Source organism: Schistocerca piceifrons, chromosome 7, assembly GCF_021461385.2.
Source record: "Schistocerca piceifrons isolate TAMUIC-IGC-003096 chromosome 7, iqSchPice1.1, whole genome shotgun sequence".
Classification (NCBI taxonomy): domain Eukaryota; kingdom Metazoa; phylum Arthropoda; class Insecta; order Orthoptera; family Acrididae; genus Schistocerca; species Schistocerca piceifrons.
Genome location: NC_060144.1, coordinates 67,878,039 through 67,905,076, shown reverse-complemented (window position 1 = coordinate 67,905,076; position 27,038 = coordinate 67,878,039). Strand labels below are relative to the sequence as shown.

At 44.4% G+C, this 27,038-nt stretch overlaps 1 protein-coding gene across 1 annotated transcript; it reads left to right on the top strand.

Moving 5' to 3' along the window:
• Positions 1–1,940: 1,940 nt before the first annotated feature.
• Positions 1,941–26,795, top strand: LOC124805423. Its single transcript, XM_047265985.1, has 5 exons — positions 1,941–1,987; positions 3,946–4,054; positions 14,788–14,978; positions 22,582–22,689; positions 26,657–26,795. Exons 1-5 carry the CDS (start codon positions 1,941–1,943, stop codon positions 26,793–26,795), a joined length of 594 nt encoding a protein of 197 aa, XP_047121941.1.
• Positions 26,796–27,038: the final 243 nt, after the last annotated feature.

Here is a 27,038-nt window from a genome sequence, read left to right as displayed (position 1 = left end):
CTACGAAATTTAAGAAGGAGACAGACAAAGTAACATAACTAGTCGCTTGGAAATGAATGAAAGTGCTTGAGCATGTTGCCAGAGGTCTCCTTGTCGTGCAAAGTGGGTTGGACGTCACGTGACGAGAGGTCAACGTGACTGTAGTGCCAAATTGGGCTCCGCAACAGGAGGCGGTTGAAGGAACGGAAAAAGACAGTGTCTGTCAACCAGTGTGCAGCTACGATGCTGTGTTCTTTCTTACAACATGGCCTGGAGACATCTTTTGGATGACGCCACACGGGGAAGAATTATTAGGAAATTCGAAGAAAAAGGAACTGAGGTGGTTGTAGCCGAGGAGTTTGGTATTGCTCACATAATTTTTTCACGTGCATCGAGACCGTTCCGAATCACAGGCACTGTTGCCCTTAGGAGAGGAAGTGGTACACCACGGTCAACTACATCAGCAGATGGCCGCTACATTGTGCAGCAGGCGAGAAGGAACCCACGTCGAACAACGGGTGCAGTTGCAAGCCGCATTTAACAGAACTGGAACACATGCAATCTCACGCTCCACGGTGGCACGGCGACTGCATATTTGTGGTCGTTCAGACCGACGACCAGTACGTTGTGTTCCTTTTACACAGGCGCATCGGTGGAATCGTTTGCGATGGCGCCAATAGCATGAGAACTGGGCCAACGGTGAGTGGAGTCGCATGTTCTTCTCGCATGACGGCAGATTCAGTCTGAGGAGTGATTCCGGAACGTCAGTGGCGAGTGGTGGGAACAGGTAATGCAATCAGAAGCATTGTCGAACATGATCGTTTTGACAGTGTAAGTGTTATCGTGTAGTGAGACATAATGTTGCGTGGGTACACTGACTTCCAGATCTCTAAGCACGTTACACGCACTGATCAACGTTATTGTGGTACTGGACTCTTTCCCCATGTGCGTTTTGTCAGATGTTCATTCTGCCCTGACTTCATTTGTATCGATGACAATGCCCGACCACATCCAAGAGCGCAGGTAGAGGAGCTTGTGCAGTTGTCGACAGCGTTGTTACAGGAATGGAACGCCCAACCACAACAACTCGCTAAAAGCTTGGTGGGCAGCATGGTAACGATTTGCAGAGCATGCATTGCCGTCCGTGGTAAATACACAGCCTATTAAGAACCATGCCCGCACCATACCGTTGCTTGCGGAGTATGTATGTAGATACAGATGTAAATGTTTCTTTAATGTCCAGTGGGCCATCATAAATCCCGATCGTTTCAGTGTAATTATTGCCTTTACATAACAGTGTCATTTATGTTCGCCTCATCGAATATTTCGTTCACTTACCTTCTGTGCTATACTATTGCAGTTTTCTCTATGTATTCCAAGTTTCATCGCGCTATGTTATGTGACAGTCAGTGGCACATCACGAGAAAGTTGCTTTCGTCCTATATTTTTGCCCATAGTGCATTTAAATAAATACACATGAGTAAATTTAAACGATAAAGTACACATATGACAAACCACGGATAAAATGAAAACCAGAAATAGCAATTAAATTGGCAAGGCACAGACGTAGAATGCTTTTATCCAGTGGAACGTAAATAAATATTATCGATGCAATGTTTTGTCATGTTTTAAGTCACGACAATGCGTAGAGCTGCAAGGCGACATGGAAGTAGACTGAAAACATCAGTGCCAGTCCCCGCAAAATGTACAAGGAGGTGATACCTTGCGGCGTTAGAGAAAACCAGGCAATTATGACGCAACGAAAAAATCACGCTCATACATCTTTTGTAACGAACTGTTTTTTGATGCAGAAGCAAATCAAAACTGCGATCAGTGACAATGTTTTTAATCACTATAACGAAAGGCTTATAGTAATTACAAAGAGGCATTTTAGTAGCTTCCAAAGGCGGATGTTCAGTACCTTTAATAATTGTTAAGTGTCGGCGGTGACGCAACCGAAGATGTTTTGTGAAGAGTCGATGCTTTTAAATTATGACTGCCAGCTAAGGTATGCGAAAAGGCTTGTTCTGACACCCGCAGGTAAACGCTATTTTGGATTACTCAAATAGCTCAACTTTCTATTTAGAGTACCCACAGTAGAAATATTACATACTGAATAAAAAGGATCGCTGCGACTGTTAAAAATCTTTATTCAGAGACATGACCGGTTTCGGGAGCTACACTCCTGGAAATGGAAAAAAGAACACATTGACACCGGTGTGTCAGACCCACCATACTTGCTCCAGACACTGCGAGAGGGCTGTACAAGCAATGATCACAAGCACGGCACAGCGGACACACCAGGTACCGCGGTGTTGGCCGTCGAATGGCGCTAGCTGCGCAGCATTTGTGCACCGCCGCCGTCAGTGTCAGCCAGTTTGCCGTGGCATACGGAGCTCCATCGCAGTCTTTAACACTGGTAGCATGCCGCGACAGCGTGGACGTGAATCGTATGTGCAGTTGACGGACTTTGAGCGAGGGCGTATAGTGGGCACGCGGGAGGCCGGGTGGACGTACCGCCGAATTGCTCAACACGTGGGGCGTGAGGTCTCCACAGTACATCGATGTTGTCGCCAGTGGTCGGCGGAAGGTGCACGTGCCCGTCGACCTGGGACCGGACCGCAGCGACGCACGGATGCACGCCAAGACCGTAGGATCCTACGCAGTGCCGTAGGGGACCGCACCGCCACTTCCCAGCAAATTAGGGACACTGTTGCTCCTGGGGTATCGGCGAGGACCATTCGCAACCGTCTCCATGAAGCTGGGCTACGGTCCCGCACACCGTTAGGCCGTCTTCCGCTCACGCCCCAACATCGTGCAGCCCGCCTCCAGTGGTGTCGCGACAGGCGTGAATGGAGGGACGAATGGAGACGTGTCGTCTTCAGCGATGAGAGTCGCTTCTGCCTTGGTGCCAATGATGGTCGTACGCGCGTTTGGCACCGTGCAGGTGAGCGCCACAATCAGGACTGCATACGACCGAGGCACACAGGGCCAACATCCGGCATCATGGTGTGGGGAGCGATCTCCTACACTGGCCGTACACCACTGGTGATCGTCGAGGGGACACTGAATAGTGCACGGTACATCCAAACCGTCATCGAAACCATCGTTCTACCATTCCTAGACCGCCAAGGGAACTTGCTGTTCCAACAGGACAATGCACGTCCGCATGTATCCCGTGCCACCCAACGTGCTCTAGAAGGTGTAAGTCAACTACCCTGGCCAGCAAGATCTCCGGATCTGTCCCCCATTCAGCATGTTTGGGACTGGATGAAGCGTCGTCTCACGCGGTCTGCACGTCCAGCACGAACGCTGGTCCAACTGAGGCACCAGGTGGAAATGGCATGGCAAGCCGTTCCACAGGACTACATCCAGCATCTCTACGATCGTCTCCATGGGAGAATAGCAGCCTGCATTGCTGCGAAAGGTGGATATACACTGTACTAGTGCCGACATTGTGCATGCTCTGTTGCCTGTGTCTATGTGCCTGTGGTTCTGTCAGTGTGATCATGTGATGTATCTGACCCCAGGAATGTGTCAATAAAGTTTCCCCTTCCTGGGACAATGAATTCACGGTGTTCTTATTTCAATTTCCAGGAGTGTATATTTGCATCATCACGTGTTTATAGTCAGCCCATAGAAGCGATATGTTGAAAAGCCGGAAAAAAGCGCATTCCCAACTTTGTGATCAAGGTACTTTAAAAATGCTATCTCGCAAATGTGCTAACGTTCATAAATAGAAGGCGGGGACTGAGGCCATCATGAAACCTCCAATATAGACAGCCTGCGGTGGAAGCATCGCTGTTGCCAATATTGAAGTAAGTCGCAGAGGTCTTTCTTATTCAGCATCAAATAGCAGCATTCGGACAGACGAAATAATTTCGTCGGAGGCCGTGCAGTACTGAACACACGCTATGCTGGCGGGTCTGAAGGTCGAGTATATTGGACCGCCGCCTCTGCCGACAGGTGGTGCCTGCTTCTGGGCTCCTTCTTCAGTCAGAGCTCGGCCGAGTGGGAGCGACTGCTGTCCAGGCAGCGCAGGAAAGTGCTCTTCGTCGATGCCAGCAGCATGGGGGTAAGAGCGGCCTTCGTCTCAGTGTTTTACGCTTCCAGATGGAATAACATCTCTGTTGGCTAACGAGGCAGCTACGGTTCTAGTGCATAGTCTCTCTACTCTCTCTGCATCCGTATGTGATTGCTTCTCTCTCTCTCTCCCTGTGTGTGTGTGTGTGTGTGTGTGTGTGTGTGTGTGTGTATCTCCCACAAGCTAATCCACTCAAACAAATTAGTAAAAGCGTTTTATTTTCACATACCTAACAATCTGGAAACATCGCAGGTAACTTTTGGATATAAAGTAGAATGGGAACTAACAATCTCGGCAAAGCTGATGAATTCTAGAAACTACAAGCCACCTTATTTAACTGCTTGCGTGAAGGGCCGTCCACGTGGACTGGCTTGTGGCTTGATCGATATCATTCCAGTCAGGTAGGAGCACACATTTAAAGATTGACTGCACCTGCTGTCAACACAAAATCCATCACGATTCGTGATACCACAGTTAAGAGTCGGTCGATCACAGAAACCTAAGAGAAGAATGAGAAAGACCTTCTCGTAAGACAATGCAACAAAAACAGTGACTTGCTTAACGTAGGCGGAAACGATTAACAGACTAAAAGAAACAGCATCTCCTACATTTACCCGTCCCCTTAGCCATAATCTGCAGACGTGTGAGTGCAAACTTCGGGTTTATAATGTATGAATTACAGCTTTCTCAATGTTGGCAGAAGTTGTTGATATTGTAGTTCATATATTAATTGCGTAATGGACTCCCCACCTTTTTGGAAAAGTGATTTCAAAACGTATATTTGTGTGAACTGCAATCCCTAGGACATTGCACTGGCGATATATGTTAAACACTGATGAACGAATTATTATTATCGTTATTATTATTATATTAAAACATTCTAAACGCTGCCGGAAAATGCAGCATTCTCAAGCACAATGTCATTTTATTGACAAGCGAGGTAACAGGTAGTTCGTCATTTCAGAAATATATGATTAGAAAAGTTGACCAATCAAACACACTGTATATTCTATCCGAAAAGTTGATTAATGCACAGTTCACCCCGATCTGGTGGCAACACAGGCGTGTATTGTCGCATGTAAACGGTGATTAAGGTGCTGAATGGCATGCCGCAATAGATCGTCCCAAGGATCTTGCGCCTTTCGTTGCAGTTCGGCAATACTTCTTGCGGGCCCTGGAGAACGAGTAAGTTACCGCTTCATCACGTCCCACACATATCGGTCGCATCAGCCGTACGTAGACCCGCACTGTTCTCCTAAAATGCACATCACCTTACTGTCGAAGAAATGACACTAGCACGAGGATACCAGACTGTGCAATATAGCAGGCGCCAGTTACTTTACCCTGCAGAAACATCGAATGTGACCAAGAGTTGTAACTCATGGCCCACCGCGCCCTACATCCCTCATTCGTATAGAAAGAGAGCGCACTGAAGACAACAGCGAGCCATTCCACCTTCCAGTCAATTCTTCCAAGACACCAGAGTAGCCCTGATCGGCGATGTCGTGGTGTCTATGGTAACCTGGAAAGAGCCACACGTGATCTTAATCCTCCTGCAAGCAGAGAGGTCCCAATGGTCCCTGCTGACCCAGCAAGTGCTTAATGTGTCCCTGGATGACGTTCGGTCGGCCACAGCCGCTCGCACCGTATGTTGATCTTGCCGTGCGTCTGACCTAATCGGACGTCCACAAGCTGATCCACAGGTGTGGGAATGATCCACAGACCACTGCTGAAAGCAGCGACACATCACTAATACATCGTGCTAAACGTATGCAGCAATCTGTCGGTACGTCCATCCAGCTTCCAGCAGACCCACAATGCGACCCCCGGTCAAATGGTTGGAGCTGTTCAAGAGGAGTACGTATTCGTTAGTGGGGCACGGTTGTACCCTAGAACGAACGTTGCAAGCACTGTTGACCTCTAAGCTCGTCTCACTTACTGCCTGCAGAGTCGAAACAAAGACTGCACACACAGGCCTCGTAGACGAAATCTGATCGCCGATGACTGCTCTGACAAATGAATCACTAACAGTGCAATCCACCAGTATGCACATACTATGTACCCTGCTGGCACTGAACACAGTCCTTCAGGGTTCTGCATTTTTTCCAGCAGTTTATATTTCATTTTGATTAATGAATCATTATATCAAAACATTTTATTGTTATTATTATTAAATTCATAGGCATTTCCGATGTGATGGCAAGTTTTATTTGGTGTTGGACCAAGCAAAGAACCATCAAAGGAGAAAATAATAAAGACGTGTATGTGAGGGTTTCTGTGAAATAGGTTTGCTTCAAACTGTGGAAAAAGCACAGCTGATAAAATCTCCCGTTCCTTTTGTTACGTGGCCATTTATGCCAGAACTGTCATAGAAGTTATTTTTATAGTGTAATATGCAGATCTCAGTAGTGACAATATTCAGTTCTTCAACACTGTAGGAAAACTATAGACAACACTCGCCACTGCCAATGACTGTAGTGCCGTACTCCTTCTTCTCCTTCTTTCCTTTTAATACGGTGAGGAAGACCTATTACTTTGAAGACTTGGGAGTTTTTTTAGTAGTCTCATGACAGACCAGTGGTGTTACAAAATTGTTTTCTGTCAAAAATCATTTCACCACATGTAAAGAACAGGGAGGGAAATGGCAGTCTCCTGATGAAGGTATATTTAGATATACCGAAACCGTCGTCAAGAATTTTAATAAATCTTTATCCTGCAACTGTTTTGGCTGTCATCATTTACCGTGAACTATTCACATTCACACAATGGTACTTCAGTTTCACTGTAAACCTGTAAACAGCCTGTAGCCACGTCCGCACCGCTCTGGACCGCTGGTATCAACAATAATTGGAGTCGTCTGATCCATGGCGCATGCAGTTTCTGAGTGGGAACATTCAACTGTTTCGGTGCTGTTAATTCATTATTGTTGACTGCACTTTGGTTACCGCCTGTCGTCAGTGTTATTGTCGTTTCGATATTTGTCTTTTACTGTCTGCCACTAAGCAGCCTTTAACTCAGTTTCCTGTCGGTGTTTGTGAATAGGTGTTTACGTAACAATGAACTCCGTGTCTGGATTATAATGCCGAAACGCTCAGTACTGTGCGAATGCAAAAAATCACATGACTGGATTAAAATGGATACTTAAGGTAAATTCAGTGCGATATATAGTATCTGCAAGGACGACTCGCATTCTGAAACTACAGTAATTAAAGAAAATTAACTAATAATGATATGTTTCTCGCGATAAACACTTCCGACAAAAGACACAATATGTTTAAAGAGCAAGTGATTAAGTCACCGAACAATCAAAAAACTGTACCTTATAATGAATGCTTTCTGTTCACGCCATCTCACATTTACCGAACAGAATTATCGGTGATGGGTGCAAACCAGCGGAAAGAGAGAGATGCATATTCAATAAATTTAAATAAAAAAAGCAATTGTTCATTTATTCAAATATAAATTTATAATGGATCACTGCTTATTAGCCTCTTAAAGTCAACCAAAACTCCGTATGGCGAAAGAAAAATGCATTATAAGCAAATACGGACGAGTACATAAATTTTAAAAAATACTTTGTTTCTAAATGTACTTTTTATTCAATTCTTTTTTAAATAAGATACATTTATTAGTCTCTAAAAAAGTTGGCAAATCTTGTCATGGTTCACGTACATCCGAAAAGACCGGAAGAGTATGGAAGTGAAACCACTCAAACCCGGAGACTGAGTGAAAACATTCATGCTATAGACATAACCAAAAAAATGGTTCAAATGGCTCTGAGCACTATGGGACTTAACATCTGTGGGCATCAGTCCCCTAGAACTTAGAACTACTTAAACCTAACTACCCTAAGAACATCACACACATCCATGCCCGAGGTAGGATTCGAACCTGCGACCGTAGCAGTCGCGCTGTTCCCGACTGAGCGCCTAGAACCGCTAGACCACCGCGGCCGGCTAGACATAACCGAGACAGACTTGGTCATTCGGTTCTCTCTCACATCGAATGAAACCAATCAGACACGGAGAGTGAGTGAAAAACATTCATATAGCTGACGTAGCCGCAGTTACTAGTTTCATTAGGTTATTCCATTCGACTGAAAAAACTGACTGAGCGAAAAAACAGTTGACTGGCTAAAATCGGTTTTACCTCGTATTACGTGCAACAAATACGTCATATCAAGAATGAAGTTATGTGCATTAAGAAGCTAAGTGCATGATTGGTCTTGCTTTTTTTGCATACACACTGATCAGGCAGAACGAACGATCTAAATGCGATAGCGTAAGGAAAAATAGTTGCACAGGGGGTCCGATGCCTCACCCGACGGTTAATCGGGCCAGCCCTGTTGAACAAATCGAACCACCTGGCGGAGAACCAGTTAGACGGCAACAACAGCTGCTACGCGCGAGCTCGTAATTGGGAAACCCTTCACAGCGGCCTGCGTTTCATTGTCAAGATGGAAGCGAAGCAATTCTTCACCATCGAAGTCGGGATCAGGACCCACAGGAAGGCGGGAAGAGGTGTCCACATTGACATATTTAGATATAGATCCAAATGGATTTCGAAACTCTAGCGAGACAAGAGCAGCGCCCAGCTTTCAAAGCAGTGTGTCAGGCAAGGAAGTGTGAGGGTTAAACAAGGAAACCAAGAGTTTACGGTCAGTAATAAGGTGAAACTTGGCGCCATACAAAAAACATGAACTTTCTTGGGAGCAAAAACTACGGCAAAAGCCTCATTTTCCACCTAGCAGTAGCGGAGCTGGGACGGAGTGAGAGATTTAGAGGCGAAAGCAACAGATCGTTCTGAGCCACTGGCACATTAGTGGGCTAGGACAGCGCCAAGGCCGCATTGTGAGGCGTCAGTCGCCAAAACTATGTGCTGATCCGGAGAGAAAGTAGATAAACAAAGGGCCGAGTGTAGTTTGGATTTCAACCTTTGAAAAGCACGTTCACAACCCGGACTCCAGCAAAAAGGTACATTCGTGTGCAACAAGACATGCAACGGATGGGACTATGTGACCGCCCCTGGAAGGAATTTATCATAGAGGGCTATCTTCCCTAGAACGGCCTGAAACTCGTCGTGGAAGATGGGCAACGCATGGACGTAACAGCAGAAATGTGACCTGCCCGAGCCGGCCGTTGTGGCCGAGTGGTTATAGGAGCTTCAGTCCGGAACCGCACTGCTGCTACGGTCGCAGGTTCGAATCCTGCCTCCGACATGGATGTGTGTGATGTCGTTAGGTTATTTAGTTTTAAGTAGTTCTAAGTCTAGGGGACTGATGACCTCAGATGTTAAGTCCCATAGTGCTTAGAGCCATTTGACCTGGCAGAGGGAGAACCGCACCCTTCAAGACCTCGAACCCCCAGTAAACAATAGAAGGTTGAAAAACTGAGTTTTGCAAAGTTACACCGTAAACCTGTGAACTGTAAAACAGAAAACAGAGTGCTCAAATATTTCAAGTGATCAGCCGTGGAGGAGCCTCTGACAACAATGTTAGCCAAATAATTAATGCAATCTAGGACAGGCATAGTCAACTGCTCTAAAAATCGTTGGAAAATAGCAGGGGCCGCTAGCCACATCAAAAGGAAGGCGCAAATATTGATAGAGACCGAAAGGAATATTCAAAACCAGAACTCGCCGAGACTCGTCCACAGGAACCTGTAGATACGCTTCCGCCAAATTGATTTCAGGAAAGTACTGACGTGTCGATATTTTCACCAGCAGTTCCTCCTGGCGTGGGAGAGGGCACGTATCCACGATCGACTGCGCGTTGACAGTAGTTCTAAAGTTGCCACCGAGGCGAAGTTTCCCCGATGGTTTCCCAACCACAACTAGTGGAGATCACCATTCACTAGCCGCAACAGGTTGCACCGCCCCTAGTGGTTGAAGTCTGTCCAATTCTGCTTTCACTTGCTCTTTCAGGGTGACAGGAATAGGATGCACAAGACAAAAACTAGGCCGAGCCGTGGATTTCAAAGAAATGTGAACAGAAAAATTCGTAGCACACCATATGTATAAGAATGGTGCTATATTTAGAATAGTCGACATAAAATCTTACAGGGATACCATCTGGGCCAGATGCCATCCTGGCGCCTAAGGATCTTAACTGTTTTACAATCCCAGATGCACTAAACACTGCCAGCCGTCCTTGCGTTTGTTCGACAATTGAAAGGGGGAATGGTGCTGCAATCCTTTACCGTAAACGAGTTTTTGAAAGCTAGGTTTAGAAGTTCAGCCTTCTGTTTATCATCATCCTTTACATTACCCGTACTGTCAACAAGAGAAGGTGTTCAATTAGTAGATTTTACGTACGACCAAAATTTTTTGAGGTTATTTTTAGAATCTGCAGATAAAATATTACTTTCAAATTCGTTTAAAGAATCTTTCATTGGGCTTTAGAAAAGCTACTTTCATTTCGCATAATTTCTGTTTGTCAGCGGGGCAGTGACTAAGTTTAAAGCGACTGTGCAAAATTCTCTGCTTTCTCAGCAACTCTGTAATATGTTAGTTGAACCAAGGTGGATCTTTTCTCTCCCACATATTTTTGCTAGGCACATATTTCTCTAGCACGTGGTGGACAATACCCTTAAATTCCGACCAAAGATGGTCATTATCTTTGAGTCCCGCAGTGAATGCTTGAAGCTAACTATGAAGATATTCATTAATGACACTTTCATCTGCTTTCCCAAACAATAAAACTCTACGCTGTTTCTTTGGTTTTATTGCAACTTCCACTGACATAGAAGCCACAACGCCATTATGGTCGCTAATACCTTGTTGTAGATTAACTTCCTCAAAAAGATTAGGACTGTTTGTTGCCAAAATATCTAATATGTTCCCATCTCGAGCTGGTTTTCTAACCAGTTCCTCAATGTTGTATGTTGAGAGCACTCTTAGAATAACTAATACGAGTCTTTGCTTCTGCCTGCTGTGATAAACGTGTAATTTTCCAGTCAATGGAGGCAAGATTAAAGTCTCCACCTATAACTAATGGATAATTGGGATAGAGTGGCCGAGCGGTTCTAGGCGCTACAGTCTGGAACTGCGCGACTGCTACGGTCGCAGGTTCGAATCCTGCCTCGGGCACGGATGTGTGTGATGTCCTTAGGTTAGTTAGGTTTAAGTAGTTCTAAGTTCTAGGGGACTGATGTCCTCAGAAGTTAAGTCCCATAGTGCTCAGAGCCATTTGAACCATTTGATAATTGTGATATTTATTTCCTATATACTCAATAATTTCCCTGATAAGTTCTGCAACGTTTGTTGCGGATGCTGGTGGTCTATAAAAACATCCTAATACAATGGTCACTCCTTGTCTGATTGGCAGCTTTATCCAGACTATTTCACCCAGTATCGATCTCAACTGCGTTTAAACAGCTTTTAACTAAACATTGTCCAATCAGAGTTCAAAATTTCACTGCTATTTATGTCCGGTTTCAACCAGCTTTCGGTACCTAATATAATATGGGCATTACTACTGTATATTTCTGAGAGTAACTCAGGGATCTTGCTACAGACACTCCGACGGTTTACTAACATGAGAGATAGTGTATGTAAATCCTTTGGAATGACCTGCTTAGGCGAAATAACACTTTTTACAGTTGGCACACCCACATTAGTGTCATGAACTGATAATTTTTCAGGCCAACGGTTTGTTTCCCGTGGGGAGGAACCTAATCTACAAAAACCCCATGTGCACGCCACAAGTACTGTGCTACCCATGTAGCTGCTTCCTCTGTGTAGTGCGCTAATGACAATACACACAGGCCCAAACCCGATAGAGGGACTCGAACCTCCGACAGGGGGAGCCGCGTGGACCGTGAAAAGACGCCCTAGACCACACGGCTGTAAGAAGGGCTCAGAAGTTGTATCATAAAACAGATTTACTCAGATATTGTAGTTTAACATTAATTTACCACGTATTTTAAGTTTGCTTAACTGTTAAGGCTATCAGGTTGCGCTAGTCAAACGTATACAAGTGAGGTTAGAATTCACTGTGAGTATCGCTTTTCCTAGTAAAACGTATAGAAACTGCTACCTTCAATGTGTCGAGCCTAAATGACACCAATAAACGTGAATACTGATCGCACGATACAGCAGTTGTCAAAAATGGCTAGGTCGTCCACAATGGCCAAACTGTCAACGCATACCTCTTTCAGGTTTGAGCCCTAGTCTGAACCGCTGCTCATCTGCTCTGGCTCAGTGTCTTCTTCCGTTCTCGAAAGACCTTTTCCAAGACACATTTAAAATGCATTGAAGGGTCAATCACCTTCTATGATGCCAGTTTTGATTTCAAAGCGTCCGGGATCTCGCCAACGAATTTCACTTCCGATAAGTGCTTTTTTGTTGTTTTTTTTTTTTTCATCCGCCTCTATGTCGCTTAACAAGCTTAAGCTCCTGCTGCTTCACTCGCATAGAATCTGCAGTCTGCACCAATTTCTTTCGTTTTAACGAAATATTTTGAAAAATCAATTCATCCGCTATTTCACCCCCTTAAGTGTTGAATTTTCAATAATGCTGTCGTTATAGTCGGCAGCGGTGACCAAGCGGTTCTAGGCGCTTCAGTCCGGAACCGCGCGACTGCTACGGTCGCTGGTTTGAATCCTGTCTCGGGCGTGGATGTATGTGATGTCCTTAGGTTAGTTAGGTTTAAGTAGTTCGAAGTTCAGGGGATTGATGGCCTCCGATGTTAAGCCCCATGGTGCTCAGAGCCATTTTTTTGACGTTCTACTTTCAAAATTGTCTTAATATCGACATATTTTCAAGTAACTTTTCAATAAGGGGTGGAATATAAGAAAAATCCCTTCTTAAACGATGCCTACAGTATAATACCAACATCTTCACCAAATGTCAAGTTTCTGTCTTTAGCGGTTGGGCTGTGCGATAATCAGCCAGTGACTCATTCAGGACATTTCCTTTACGCATACACTGATCAGACATAACATTATGACCACCGACCTGCTATCGATATAAACCCATCCAGGCGATAGCTGAGTCACCTGGCGAGGAGTAACTACCAGTCAGACACATGCGCGGTGCATGTAGTATCAGTGGGCGTATTGTCCGTGTGTAGAATGGGGAAGGCCTGCGATCTATCTGCGTTTGATCTAGAGCGCACTGTGATGACCCGGAAGCGCAGCGTGAGCATTTCGGAAACTGCACGGCTTTTCGGGTGTTCGAGGAGTGCTGTGGTGAATGTCTTCAACATGTGGCCAGACCAAGGTGAAACCACGTCCGGACCTCGTGGTATTGGGCGGCCACCCTTCATTACAGATGTCGGAAGTCGTAGGCTGGGCAGACTGTTAAAAGAAGACAGACGGCGAACTGTGGTAGAACTAAGATCACGCTTTAATGCTGGGCAGAGTAAAATTGTATCTGAACGCACAGGGCACCGAATACTGCCAACAATTGATCTCCGCAGCCGACGACCCATGCGTGTGTCAATGTTAACACCACGACATCCCCAACTAAGACTGAAATCGCCACGTGACAACCGGCGTTGGCACAGTGGCAGGGCGTTGCATGGACTGAGGAATTACGATACCTTCTTCATCATGACAGTGGGCGGGCGCAAATCCATAGTCTTCCAGGGGAAACAGCTCCCTGACACCTGTACTCTGGGGCGGAGACAAGCTGGCGGCCACTCCATTATGCTCTGCAGAACATTCACGTGGTTCACGTGGGAACCCATGAGTCCAGCTCGTGCAAGGCACCATGACGGCCAAGGGGTATCGTACACTGGTTGCAGACCACGTACAGCACTTCATGACGAAAATGTTTCCCGACGGCAGAGCCATTTCTCAATAAGATAAGGCACCGTGAGTGTAATGGAGTGGTTCGAGGACCACAGTGGCGAGTTCCAGTTGATATTCTGGCCCCCTACCTCGCCAGATATGAGCCCTATCGGGTACACCTGGGATGTGGTGGAACGAGGCGTGAGAGCTCATAGCCCCTCCCCCCCCCCCCCCCCCTCCCCGAAATTTATGGGAATTAGGTGACTTGTGTGCACTGATGCGGAACCAGTTCCCTCCAAAGACTTGCCGAGGCCTCGTTCCTGCCATGCTACAACGTATCGGCGCTGTTATCCGTGCCAAAGGTGGAAATACTTGGTAGGTGGCAGACTGATCAGCGTAGAGCTTTTATATGGTGTCTATTAATATAGGGTCCGATCAAGTGAAATGCGTAAATGAACAGCTATTGTGCTTCTTGTTACGGACTGAGGTGCACTGTTATCAGAACTAGTTCTTTCTTATAGTCTCATATCTCAAAAAAAAAAAAAAAAAAAGGCTCTGTGCACTATGGGACTTAACATCTATGGTAATCAGTCCCCTACAACTTAGAACTACTTAAACCTAACTAACCTAAGGACATCACACAACACCCAGTCACCACGTCTCATTTCTCGTTTGGCCTTCAAATGGTTGTGAGCACTATGGGACTTAACATCTGAGGGCATCAGTCTCCTAGAACTTAGAACTACTTAAACCTAACTAACCTAAGGACATCACACACATCCATGCCCGAGGCAGGTTTCGAACCAGCGACACTAGTAGCCGCGTGGTTCCGGACTGAAGCGCCTAGAACCGCTCGGCCACAACGGCCGGCCGTTTGGCCTTCCTTGGCTAGGATGGACCCTGTTACTGCTATTACTGCTATTATTCTGGTTATTGCTAGTGTAGTCGTCGTTATTATTATTAACCGACTCTGGTCTCTACTTCCCGTTTCAGATACTGCTAGCGCTTGCGACGCCGATCGACCTTCCGGGTCGGGACGTGTCCTTTTCCTACAACTTTGAAGCCAATTACGCTCTGCCGAGCAACCTGACGCAGCTGCTCGAGTCCGATTTCACGCTGGTGCGGAGACAACGCTCTCTAGACCGACGCTCGGCCTACAGCCTGCTGGAGAAGCGCTTCGAGAGGCAAGTCCTGTGCTCAGCGCACATCCAAGGTGCAAGTTGTCGACGCGTGTACCAGTCGCAAGCTAATTGGCGCTCGAAAACGACACGAGCGTCGAAGTCTTCTGCTATAGAGACCCACTTTTCCTTTGATTTTATAAACATTGTTGGAGAAAGTCATCGATCAAAAGAGAATATTTAAAATTAATTATAAAACAGTCTAGATCGCAAAGGCACGTTTATTACAGGGTAATCCGTTTCGATCATCACATGGTTATCTTCAGACCTTAAAAACCATATTGATGGGCAATCGCCGTTTACGGAGCAGGAACGCCTGAATGAGATAATCATTCGCAAGTTAATATTGATAAATGGTTTGCAAATGCTAGACAATTTATAGATAACTTGCCTCTGCCTCAAGTGCTTGGCGGATCAATTTTGAGGACTGATTCTGTTTGCGCCGTTCTTCTATCACTTTGTCAAGGACACAGCGTAAAAGTAATGGAGACAGACCATCTCCTTCTTCTACTCCCATTTTCATTTCGAAAGGATCTGAGAGTTCCCTCGGAACTTTAGTCTTGGACTTTGTACTCGTATTATTATTGCAATTGATTTCAGATTTAGACCTTTTTCTTGTAATATTTGGAAGAGTGATTCGCCGTCAACTGAGTCTTGGGCTTTTTTTTTTTTAAATTCACAGGTTTGCTACCGTTTTCTGATGTCTTAGGGTTAACTGTAGGTTCAACATTTGCTCTGGACAAGAACGGCCTGGTCTGAGTCCTGACTGATACTTTTCAGTTTTTATTTCAAGTTGTTTCTGTGCTTTATCGAAGAGACCCTGGGATAGAATTTCGTATGTAGCTGATATTAGTGAGATTCCCTTGTAGTTATTTACATCTGATCTCTCTCCATTTTTGTGTAACGAGTTAATTAATGCATTCCTCCAGTCTTATGGAACTACTTCAGTTTGTCAATTATCCTTTTGGTGTTTCTGTTTTATGGTATTCGAACCTGCTGATTTGACAATTTCTGCTATGATTCAATCTTTCCCCGATGCTTTACAATACAGTTCATGAAACATTTTTTTAAAAAATCGTGTAGGTAACTGCCTAAATATGGAGTAATAAATAGTATGATATGTGAAAGACAAACTCACAAAATTTTCTTTTGAACTTTCAACTGATGGCAGTAGCGCCACAGGCCGTACGTGCGGAAAAACATTTTGTATGCAAGAATTTGCCACTCGATAGTATCTGTGCAAAGACCTTTCCACGGCACGTTTCACAATACCTCACCAGTTTACAGCAGTATAGTGAAGCTGTACAAGTAATTGGAGACGGATGATTGATTGTCAGACGCAAAACGTTCGGGCCGACAGAGTGATCTGATGTTGCGAAGCCCCACAAAGTCTGCCTACCAAGCTAGTGCAGCACTCAATATCCCTTAACCACTTATTTTATTTATTTATTTTATTTATTTATTTATTGTTCCGTGGGACCACATTTAGGAGAAGTCTCCATGGTCATGGAACGAGTCAATACATGAAATTATAACACGATTGTAGAAACAGATAAAATGAAATATAAGAAACATATTCAGGCGACAAGTCGTTAGTTTAAATAAAGAAAATCAAGAATGTAACACTGGAATTTGCTTAATTTTTTAGCTCTTCCAGGAGCTCCTCGACAGAATAGAAGGAGAGAGCCATGAGGAAACTCTTCAGTTTAGACTTAAAAGAGTTTGGGCTACTGCTAAGATTTTTGAGTTCTTGTGGTAGCTTATTGAAAATGAATGCAGCAGAATACTGTACTCCTTTCTGCACAAGAGTCAAGGAAGTGCATTCCACATGCAGATTTGATTTCTGCCTAGTATTAACTGAGTGAAAGCTGCTAACTCTTGGGAATAAGCTAATATTGCCAACATCAAACGACATTAAAGAAAATACATACTGTGAGGGCAATGTCAAAATTCCCAGACTATTGAATAGGGGTTGACAAGAGGTTTTCGAACTTACACCATACATAGCTCGAACAGCCCGTTTTTGAGCCAAAAATACCCTTTTTGAATCAGAAGAATTACCCCAAAAAATAATACCATATGACATAAGCGTATGAAAATATGCGACGTAGACTACTTTTCGTGTTGAAGTGTCACTTATTTCAGATACTGTTCTAATGGTAAATAAAGCAGCATTTAGTTTCTGAACAAGATCCTGTACATGGGCTTTCCACAACAGCTTACTATCTATCCATACGCCTAGGAACTTGAACTGTTCTGTCTCGCTTATAACATGCCCATTCTGTCTGATTAAAATGTCAGTTCTTGTTGAATTGTGAGTTAGAAACTGTAAAAACTGAGTCTTACTGTGATTTAGCATCAAATTATTTTCCACAAGCCACGAACTTATATCATGAACTACATTATTTGATAATGTTTCAATATTACACACAAGATCCTTCACTACCAAGGTGGTGTCATCAACAAACAGAAATATTTTTGAATCACCTGTAATACTAGAAGGCATATCATTTATATAAATAAGAAACAGCAGTGGCCCCAGCACCGACCCTTGAGGAACGCCCCATTTAACAGTGCCCCATTGGGACTGAACATCATTACCACTCTCAATATTGCGGAGGATTACATTCTGCTTTCTGTTCTTAAAGTAGGAGGCGAACCAATTGTAAGCTACTCCCCTTACTCCATAATGTTCCAACTTCTGCAGTAATATTTTGTGGTCAACACAGTCAAAAGCCTTCGTTAAATCAAAGAAAACACCTAACGTTCGCAACCTTTTATTTAATCAGTCCAAAACCTCACAGAGAAAAGAGACTATAGCATTTTCAGTTGTTAAGCCATTTCTAAAACCAAACTGTACATTTGACAGCAAATTATGTGAATTTAAATGCTGCAGTAACCTTGTATATACAACCCTCTCGATAACTTTAGCAAACACCGATGGCATAGAAATAGGTCTATAATTGTCAACATTATCCCTGTCTCCCTTTTTATAAAATGGCTTCACTACCGAGTACTTTAATTGGTCAGGAAACCGACCACTCCTAAAGGAAAAGTTACAGATATGGCTAAGTACTGAGCTAACATACGTGGAACAATACTTCAGTATTCTGCTAGGTACCCCGTCATATCCATGAGAGTTCTTGGTCTTTAGTGATTTAATTATTAACTCAATCTCCCTCTTGTCAGTATCATGGAGGAGCATTTCAGGTAACAGTCTTGGAACACTTTTTTCTAAGAGCGCTATATGATTCCCTGTTGGGACTAGGTTTTTATTTAGTTCACCTGCTATATTCAGAAAGTGATTATTAAGTACTGTACATATATGCGACTTATCAGTAACACGGACATCCCCACTACGCACTGATTCTATATTCTCGACCCGTCTCTACAGACCAGCCACTTCCTTTACGACTGACCATATGGTTTTAATTTTATCCTGAGACTTAGCTATTCTATCTGCATACCACATACTTTTTGCCTTCCTAATAACTTTTTTAAGCACCTTACAATACTGTTTGTAATGGGCTGCTGCATTTAGATTTTGACTGTTTCTAACGTTTTGATATAATTGCCACTTTGTTCTACAAGATATTCTTATCCCTTTAGTCAGCCACCCAGGCTGCCTGTTTGTGCTAGTACCCTGTTTTGAACGTTCTAACGGAAAGCAACTTTCAAAGAGCACGAGAAAAGTCTTGAGGAAAGCATTATATTTATTGTCTACTGTATCAGCACTATAAACATCTTGCCACTCTTGTTCCTTGATAAGGTTTACAAAAGTCTGTACAGCAACTGGATCAGCTTTCCTAAAAAGTTGGTAACTATATTTAACATGTGTTGCAGCACAAAAATCTTTTAGTCTTAAAATTTGTGCATCATGATCTGAAAGGCCATTCACCTTTTTGCTAACAGAATGCCCTTCCAATAATGACGAATGAACAAAAATATTGTCTATGGTTGTTCTACTGTTCCCTTGCACTCTCGTTGGAAAGAATACGGTTTGCATAAGATTATATGAATTAAGGAGGTCTACCAGCATCCTTTTCCTTGCACAATCACTTATACAATTAATATTGAAGTCACCACATATAACTAACTTTTTGTATTTCCTATAAAGTGAACCAAGAACCTCCTCTAGCTTTAGCAAAAATTATGTGAAATCGGAGTCTGGGGATCTATAAATAACAACAGTAAGAAGTTTTGCTCCACTAAATTTAACCACACCTGCACAACATTCAAACACCTTTTCAGTGCAGTACTTTGAAACATCAATTGACTCAAATGGGATACCGTTTTTCACATACATGGCTACTCCCCCACACCGCAAAGAGCTCCTAGAAAAGCTGCCAGCCAACCTGTATCCTGGTAAAGGAAGCCTCTGAATTATCTCCTTATTTAAGAAGTGTTCAGATATACCAATAATTTCAGAGTCAACATCTACAAGCAGTTCACTAACTTTATCTCTAATACCTTGTATATTTTGATGAAATATACTAATTCCTTCATTAATCGGATACCCAAGCTTTGTAGAAAGTGGTTTCTTTGTTAGAGAGACTTCCCTTAAGCAGGAATACCTATCAGCTGACTTCAATCTAAAAAAGGTACAGCTCCAACACCCACAACTACCGGAATTTTCCCATGAGTGATCCCACCACCCCCACCTATGCTGTCACCTGTAAGATTTGCCAACCTCCCCTTCCCATACCTGTTGAGGTGCAGGCCATGTCTAGTGAAACCCGTCCTGCTGATAGACTCCACCGACACCACTGAAATGTGACTCATGCCTTCTGTCATCAGCGCACCCCCAAGTCTCATGTTATTACGCCTGACGGCTGTATTAAGATGAGGCCGATCGTGACGCTGAAACAGTTCCACGAAATGCACATTCGTGTTGCCAGTCTGAGTGGCTATCTTTTCCAGGTCACCATCCTTGTCATACTCCCCATCCCTATCAATACTATTACCAGCCCCACCCACAATCACTACCTGATCCTCTTTAGTAAAATCCCTACATAACCCCCCTATATTAAAAGTCACCTGAGCCAATCCTGCATTAGGCTTCACAATGCTGGTGACCTGGTACTCACTCCCCAAAACTTCCTGCAACTGCTGGCCTACACCTCTACCATGAGAACTACCTAACAGCAGAACCTTCTTCTTTCTCTTAGACTTTGCAACTGTCCTAGCCACCGTAACTGCTGAGGTCTGCTGCATACTTCCTACATCTACAGCTACTAGAGATTCCTCTCCACTAGACTCTGACAGTTGGTCAGATCTATTACAAACACCAATAGTAAAACTATCTGAAAATCTCCTTCTCCTAGCAGATCTCTTGCCAACAGCCAGATCCCATTCCCGAACCCCCTTCTCCCTCCTCATCCTATCTAGCTTCTCCTGTGCGTTTTTCAACTGCACCTGAAGGGCACAGATCTTACGCTCCTGCTCCTCTATCAACTTACTCTTGCTACATAACCTGCAGTTCCAGGAGAGGACCTCACCAGAATGCCCACTGGCTTCCCCCACTGCATTCCCCCCAGTGAAAATACTTCGAACAAGTCTCACACCGCAATCCACTACTCACGAACCTACGGCAAAGCCCACACTTCTCACTCATGGTAAAATTTTACAATTATTGAAACAAGAAAACAACTTTATCTAAGTTCCGCTACTACAATAAGAGGATGTTAAAAACTGACTACAATAATCACAAACTTGCTCTACAAGGGAAGTAACTATTATTATTGACAGTATTAATCAACAACAAATGAGAATATAACAAAATACTAACACAGAAAGAAAATCAAATGTCTAATGACAGTAACGAAACTGAAAGCAGTTCGCAAAAATTTCTTCTGAAGTTATTTCACCGGAAAACACCAAGAACACCGGTTGAAGACTACTAAAGTTTCTAAATAAACTACTATACACAAACAATTAATTAGTACTTTGCTTTCGATGCGCCGCTACAGCTGCAACTGGTCAGCGCGGAATGTAAACACGGGTAAGAGGTTAAGTTGCTCGATACGAAACACTCACAAATATCAGGCCACAACACAAGAAATGCAGAGGTGAATGAAGAAACCACTAATAAGTCACTTATATAGTAAATATTATCACAAAAACAGTTAAAATATATATCTGAAACCTAAAAATAGATGAAAACTTAGAGAGCGATCTCACACGCAGTCACGCGCTTATGACGTCACACCAAAGACTTTCAGTGACGAAACCACACCCCATCTTTCAGAAACGGCCAACCGACACAACATACACCTATAGAGGACAGATAATCCAAATGCAGCTGTCGAGCACGTTCTGGATTGTGAGAAACTTCGCATCTTCTGTGCCGTTTCCAACAATACAGTCCATAGACCCTCCTTCTAGACTGAGAGAATTGTCAATGATATCACTTATTTCGACATGTTATAATTGTGGCTCATGTACCACACTAAACGATAGCGGGGATTTACTCTTTCAGCAAGTTGGCACCCCTGCTCATTTCCACTACTTTACACGAGATTACCGCAATAACACTTAAACCATGTCGAGTGGCTGCCACAGTTGCCAGACGTAATACCTTGCAATTTTTCCTTGTGGGACTACGTTCTGCCTCTACCACAAGACCCCGAAGACTTAGCAGCTGTTCTCACCTTCACTCGTAATAAACTGGGTCGACTAGAGTCAGAATTGGGCTACCAGTTAGATGTGTGTAGTATGACGGTGGACATTATTGAGGGTTTGTTTTCCACATGCTGTATTCCTTAGCCATTTGCGTGTGCCGATTTTTTGAAATGTTTCTTGGACTTTGTAATCACTCTGTAAAAAACCTACTATAGGTGGGCCTCCACTCCAAGCGGCGTAATACAGTATAGCGTCTCCCAAGTTTCGCTTCTGATGTAGAATACGATATTGCATCTCACTTGCCACATTCTTTTCCGCGAAGAAAAACAATGACTGTCTCAGTCTTTCAGGCTTCGGAATACTCTGCAACCCGTTTGAGGACGGCTAATGGCACAGGATTGGCATTCGGGAAAAGCAAGGATTCAAATGCCGTCCCGCCAAGCAGGTATAGGTTTTCAGCGATTTTTCCTAATCTTTTAAGGAGAATAACCGTCCGTTTTCTTTCAAGAAAACAATAACAATTTCCGGCCGCATCTTTGCCTTACCCGCGCTTTTGTTCCGTCTTCCATCTAGTCATCGACGAGATGTTCAACCCCAATCTTCCTCCCTACTTTTCTTTATTTCTAGTGTAAAGGCAAAACCGGCCGAAGTGGCCGTGCGGTTAAAGGCGCTGCAGTCTGGAACAGCAAGACCGCTACGGTCGCAGGTTCGAATCCTGCCTCGGGCATGGATGTTTGTGATGTCCTTAGGTTAGTTAGGTTTAACTAGTTCTAAGTTCTAGGGGACTAATGACCTCAGCAGTTGAGTCCCATAGTGCTCAGAGCCATTTTTTTGCAAAGGCAACTCGACTACATGTTACTTTATTTTCCTTGACTACATGTGGCATGGAACAGCGACTTGGGAGCCTTATACGTTATTATGGTATTTCAGTTTCAAGAGATGGTTAGACTTTTCAGGCACTCATATAGACTCTGCTACTTTGTTCCAGGGAAGGTCTAACGGGCCGTGCATGCGTTCTCAGGACGGTCTGTGAAGTTGCAGAGACACCTTTAAGGCACAACGGCCTCGTCGGAGATCTTATGCACATTTTCTTCACGTGAGTGTACTGTTTATTCATTCCACACAAAAGCGCTAGATACACAAAATGTAACGCCTGGAAATAATATTGTGTTACTGTTAACAGTGCAGTTAATAACGGCCACTCTATATTTCCCGACAACACATACTATTAAAGTGCGGGTCATTTACGACGGCGGCCGAGTTTAGGTTCGTTCTGTGCATCTGACGTCACAAAATACAGTCGGCTAATGAAAAGAGAACGACGTTGCCAGAGCTCGACTGCAGTGCAGAGCACGGACGAGTGCCTTCAGTTTTAGAAACGTTCAGTCATAGACAAAGTAATTGAACAAAATCAATGTCTTGATAGCAGACTTTCTTTTGTAGAAAGTTTGGAAAAAGCATTCTTTATACCAATTGCTCCACAATCTATTAATTAATTAAAACAAACAAGCAATAAGCCTCCTAATTCAGGCGATAGCAAGGAAATTCATTCTCACTAACCGCTTTTTCGCAGTAATGAACAGCGGTAATTGTTTATTTCCTATTGTACTTCGACAAAACGTGTGTAATTCATAGTCATACCAGCAGTGTTTGTTGGTATTTTGCGTGTTTCTTTAAAGTCCTCCAGGAACTCAATTGAATGACGAGCTGCGGTAGCGTAGTGGTTAAGGTGTTTGAATTCTAAGCAAAAGGCTATTCGGTGCTTAATATTTTCTTTATTTAAAAACAATATCGAAATGTCTTACTTCATGAATTTTATTCGTTTGAATGTAATTTTTTTAAATTTCTAGTGGCAACTAAAATCGACCATACGGAAAGTATACGCTGTGGACTTTTACCTCTGCAAACTCTCCAAAATTTCGTGCAATGGTTTACTACATTTAATACTGCACAATAACTGCGTTGAATATGGAAACAAAAGTAAGTCATTTATGGGGGGAAGGTATCAGTCAAGAAGATGTGCAAAAATCAAATTTTTAGGCCAAATAGTTTTTGTGATATCGAATGATAAATGTGTCAAAGCAGCCGGAACACTGTTATAACCAGGAATAACACAATAACCTCGTCAGTCTGGTTTATTAAATCACAAATCACTTTTTAACAGTTATGTTAGCCAAGCGTCTACCCAGGCTCACACTCAGAAGTAATGCATAATTAAAGTTTGGTTATACCAATGTCCAAATGTGCATAGTGGGGTGCACGTCCCGTAATTATTCCCAAGTCCAGTGAAGTTCAGTATCTCCAAGTGAAGTCGCTAGATTTCCGCCGAGCAGCCAGGTAACCTCGAATCGTACGGCGAGTCATCCACAAGCAGCTGGAACACGGCGTAATGCACTTCCCGATGAGAACTGTCGTTTGCGGCGGCGGCCGGGTTTATAAAAGGCTTGCTAGTTAATGGAGCCGTAGGCTGGCGGCGCTGTTTTCCGGGGAAAACCAATCGCAATGTTTCACGGCGTAGCCAATTGCTGTGTGCTGACAAACGCGCGCGCGCGAAGGCGGCCAGCGATGGTAGCCGCGAGCCGCTCGGAAAAGTGCGGCCAGCGATGTATTTCTCGGCCACGTAAGGGAGCGTGCGTGTGAAGACGGCCAGCGATGGAAGCAGCCCAGAGAAGCCCAGAGAAGTGCGGCCAGCGATGTATCTGGCGGCCGCGTACTGGAGCGCGTTGTTCGGTGTTTGTTAGAAGTGGTGTATACCACAAACACCATGTGTCTGCACAGGCGAGCAGTGCAGTGATGACAAAATCGCACACAGCGCGGAATGCGGGGAGCACGTCTCTGTAGCAGCGAAATGGTTAACGCGCCCGTGGCGGCTTTACTTCATAAACTGCGCGCTCCCCCGTAAACGTAGGTTTGCGAATTATAATATACTATGGAGCTGCTTCTCTTGCGCGCGTAACTGGCAACGCCGCAATCTCCCGCGTCTGGGCGGGCACGCGCGAGCCGCCAAGATAAAAGAATTGAACTATGGTGAAAAAGGGTAGCTATACAGGGTGTTACAAAAAGGTACGGCCAAACTTTCAGGAAACATTCCTCACACACAAATAAAGAAAAGATATTATGTGGACATGTGCCCGGAAACGCTTAATTTCCATGTTAGAGCTCATTTTAGTTTCGTCAGTATGTACTGTACTTCCTCGATTCACCGCCAGTTGGCCCAATTGGAGGAAGGTAATGTTGACTTTGGTGCTTGTGTTGACATGCGACTCATTGCTCTACAGTACTAGCATCAAGCACATCAGTACATAGCATCAACAGGTTAGTGTTCATCACGAACGTGGTTTTGCAGTCAGTGCAATGTTTACAAATGCTGAGTTGGCAGATGCCCATTTGATGTATGGATTAGCACGCGGCAATAGCCGTGGCGCGGTACGTTTGTATCGAGACAGATTTCCAGAACGAAAGTGTCCCGACAGGAAGACGTTCGAAGCAATTGATCGGTGTCTTAGGGAGCACGGAACATTCCAGCCTATGACTTGCGACTGGGGAAGACCTAGAACGACGAGGACACCTGCAATGGACGAGGCAATTCTTCGTGCAGTTGACGATAACACTAATTTCAGCGTCAGAGAAGTTGCTGCTGTACAAGGTAACGTTGACCACGTCACTGTATGGAGAGTGCTACGGGAGAACCAGTTGTTTCCGTACCATGTACAGCGTGTGCAGGCACTATCAGCAGCTGATTGGCCTCCACGGGTACACTTCTGCGAATGATTCATCCAACAACGTGTCAATCCTCATTTCAGTGTAAATGTTCTCTTTACGGATGAGGCTTCATTCCAACGTGATCAAATTGTAAATTTTCAAAATCAACGTGCGTGGGCTGATGAGAATCCGCACGCAATTGTGCAATCACGTCATCAACACAGATTTTCTATGAACGTTTGGGCAGGCATTGTTGGTGATGTCTTGATTGGGCCCCATGTTCTTCCACCTACGCTCAATGGAGCACTTTATCATGATTTCGTACGGGATACTCTACCTGTGCTGCTAGAACATGTGCCTTTACAAGTACGACACAACATGTGGTTCATGCACGATGGAGCTCCTGCACATTTCAGTCGAAGTGTTCGTACGCTTCTCAACAACAGATTCGGTGACTGATGGATTGGTAGAGGCGGAGCAATTCCATGGCCTCCACGCTCTCCTGACCTCAACCCTCTTGACTTTCATTTATGGGGGCATTTGAAAGCTCTTGTCTACGCAACCCCGGTACCAAATGCAGAGACTCTTCGTGCTCGTATTGTGGACGGCTGTGATACAATACACCATTCTCCAGGGCTGCATCAGCGCATCAGGGATTCCATGCGACGGAGGGTGGATGCACGTATCCTCGCTAACGGAGGACATTTTGAATATTTCCTGTAACAAAGTGTTTGAAGTCACGCTGGTACGTTCTGTTGCTGTGTGTTTCCAATCCATGATTAATGTGATTTGAAGAGAAGTAATAAAATGATCTCTAACATGGAAAGTAAGCGTTTCCGGACACATGTCCACATAACATATTTCCTTTCTTTGTGTGTGAGGAATGTTTCCTGAAAGTTTGGCCGTACCTTTTTGTAACACCTTGTATATCAACGTGTAAACTACAGCGCTTTTACCTGACATTTTTTCAGTTCTTGAACGAATCTACAGTCGCATGATCCAGAACATATTCTCAGCTCGAACATAAGCTTACTCCTTGTGAAAAGAAATGTTCCTCGAAGAGCCAGGTTAGGTTCACTCCTCGTCCTCTTTACATTCGAAATATTTATTGCAAGTCGTAGGCGGTGGGGTAGTGGAGGGGGGAGGAAAACGGCTAGATTATACGTCACATGGCTGTTAGGAGTTGCTGCTAAAAAAATTCATTCACCAAACATTTCGATCACACGTCGTACAGATTGAGCAGTACGAGGAAAAGACTGCATCGTTTGCATGGCACCCTGTTTTATTCGAGCGCTTCGTTCTTGGCCTTCCGTTGTTATTGCTCCTTGTTGAAGTAAAGCAGTGTGTGCCTGCTGCCGCAGACCTTCCACGTCGACGGAGGAGGGCCTGCCGCTGGAGTTCTCCGAGGCCGAGGAGCACGGCAGGGCCGGGGCCGACTGCGCAGCCGCCTACCCCGCCTGCAGACACAGCCCGCTCGACCTGGTGTCCGTCGTCATATGACGTCACCGCGCCCACCGCTGTCAACAAACTGTTCCCGCCAACACTGTACTCCTATTACACGAAATAAATTATACCACACTGACAGTGTTTATCATTTACATTCTGTACATCAACGTCCACTTTCATCCTGACCGCTTACACTGATTAGCCAGAAGATTACGACACCGCCCTACTATCGGTATAAACCCGTCCAGCCCATAGCAGCGTCACCTGGCGAGGAATAACTGCTGAAGTGCGCATCAT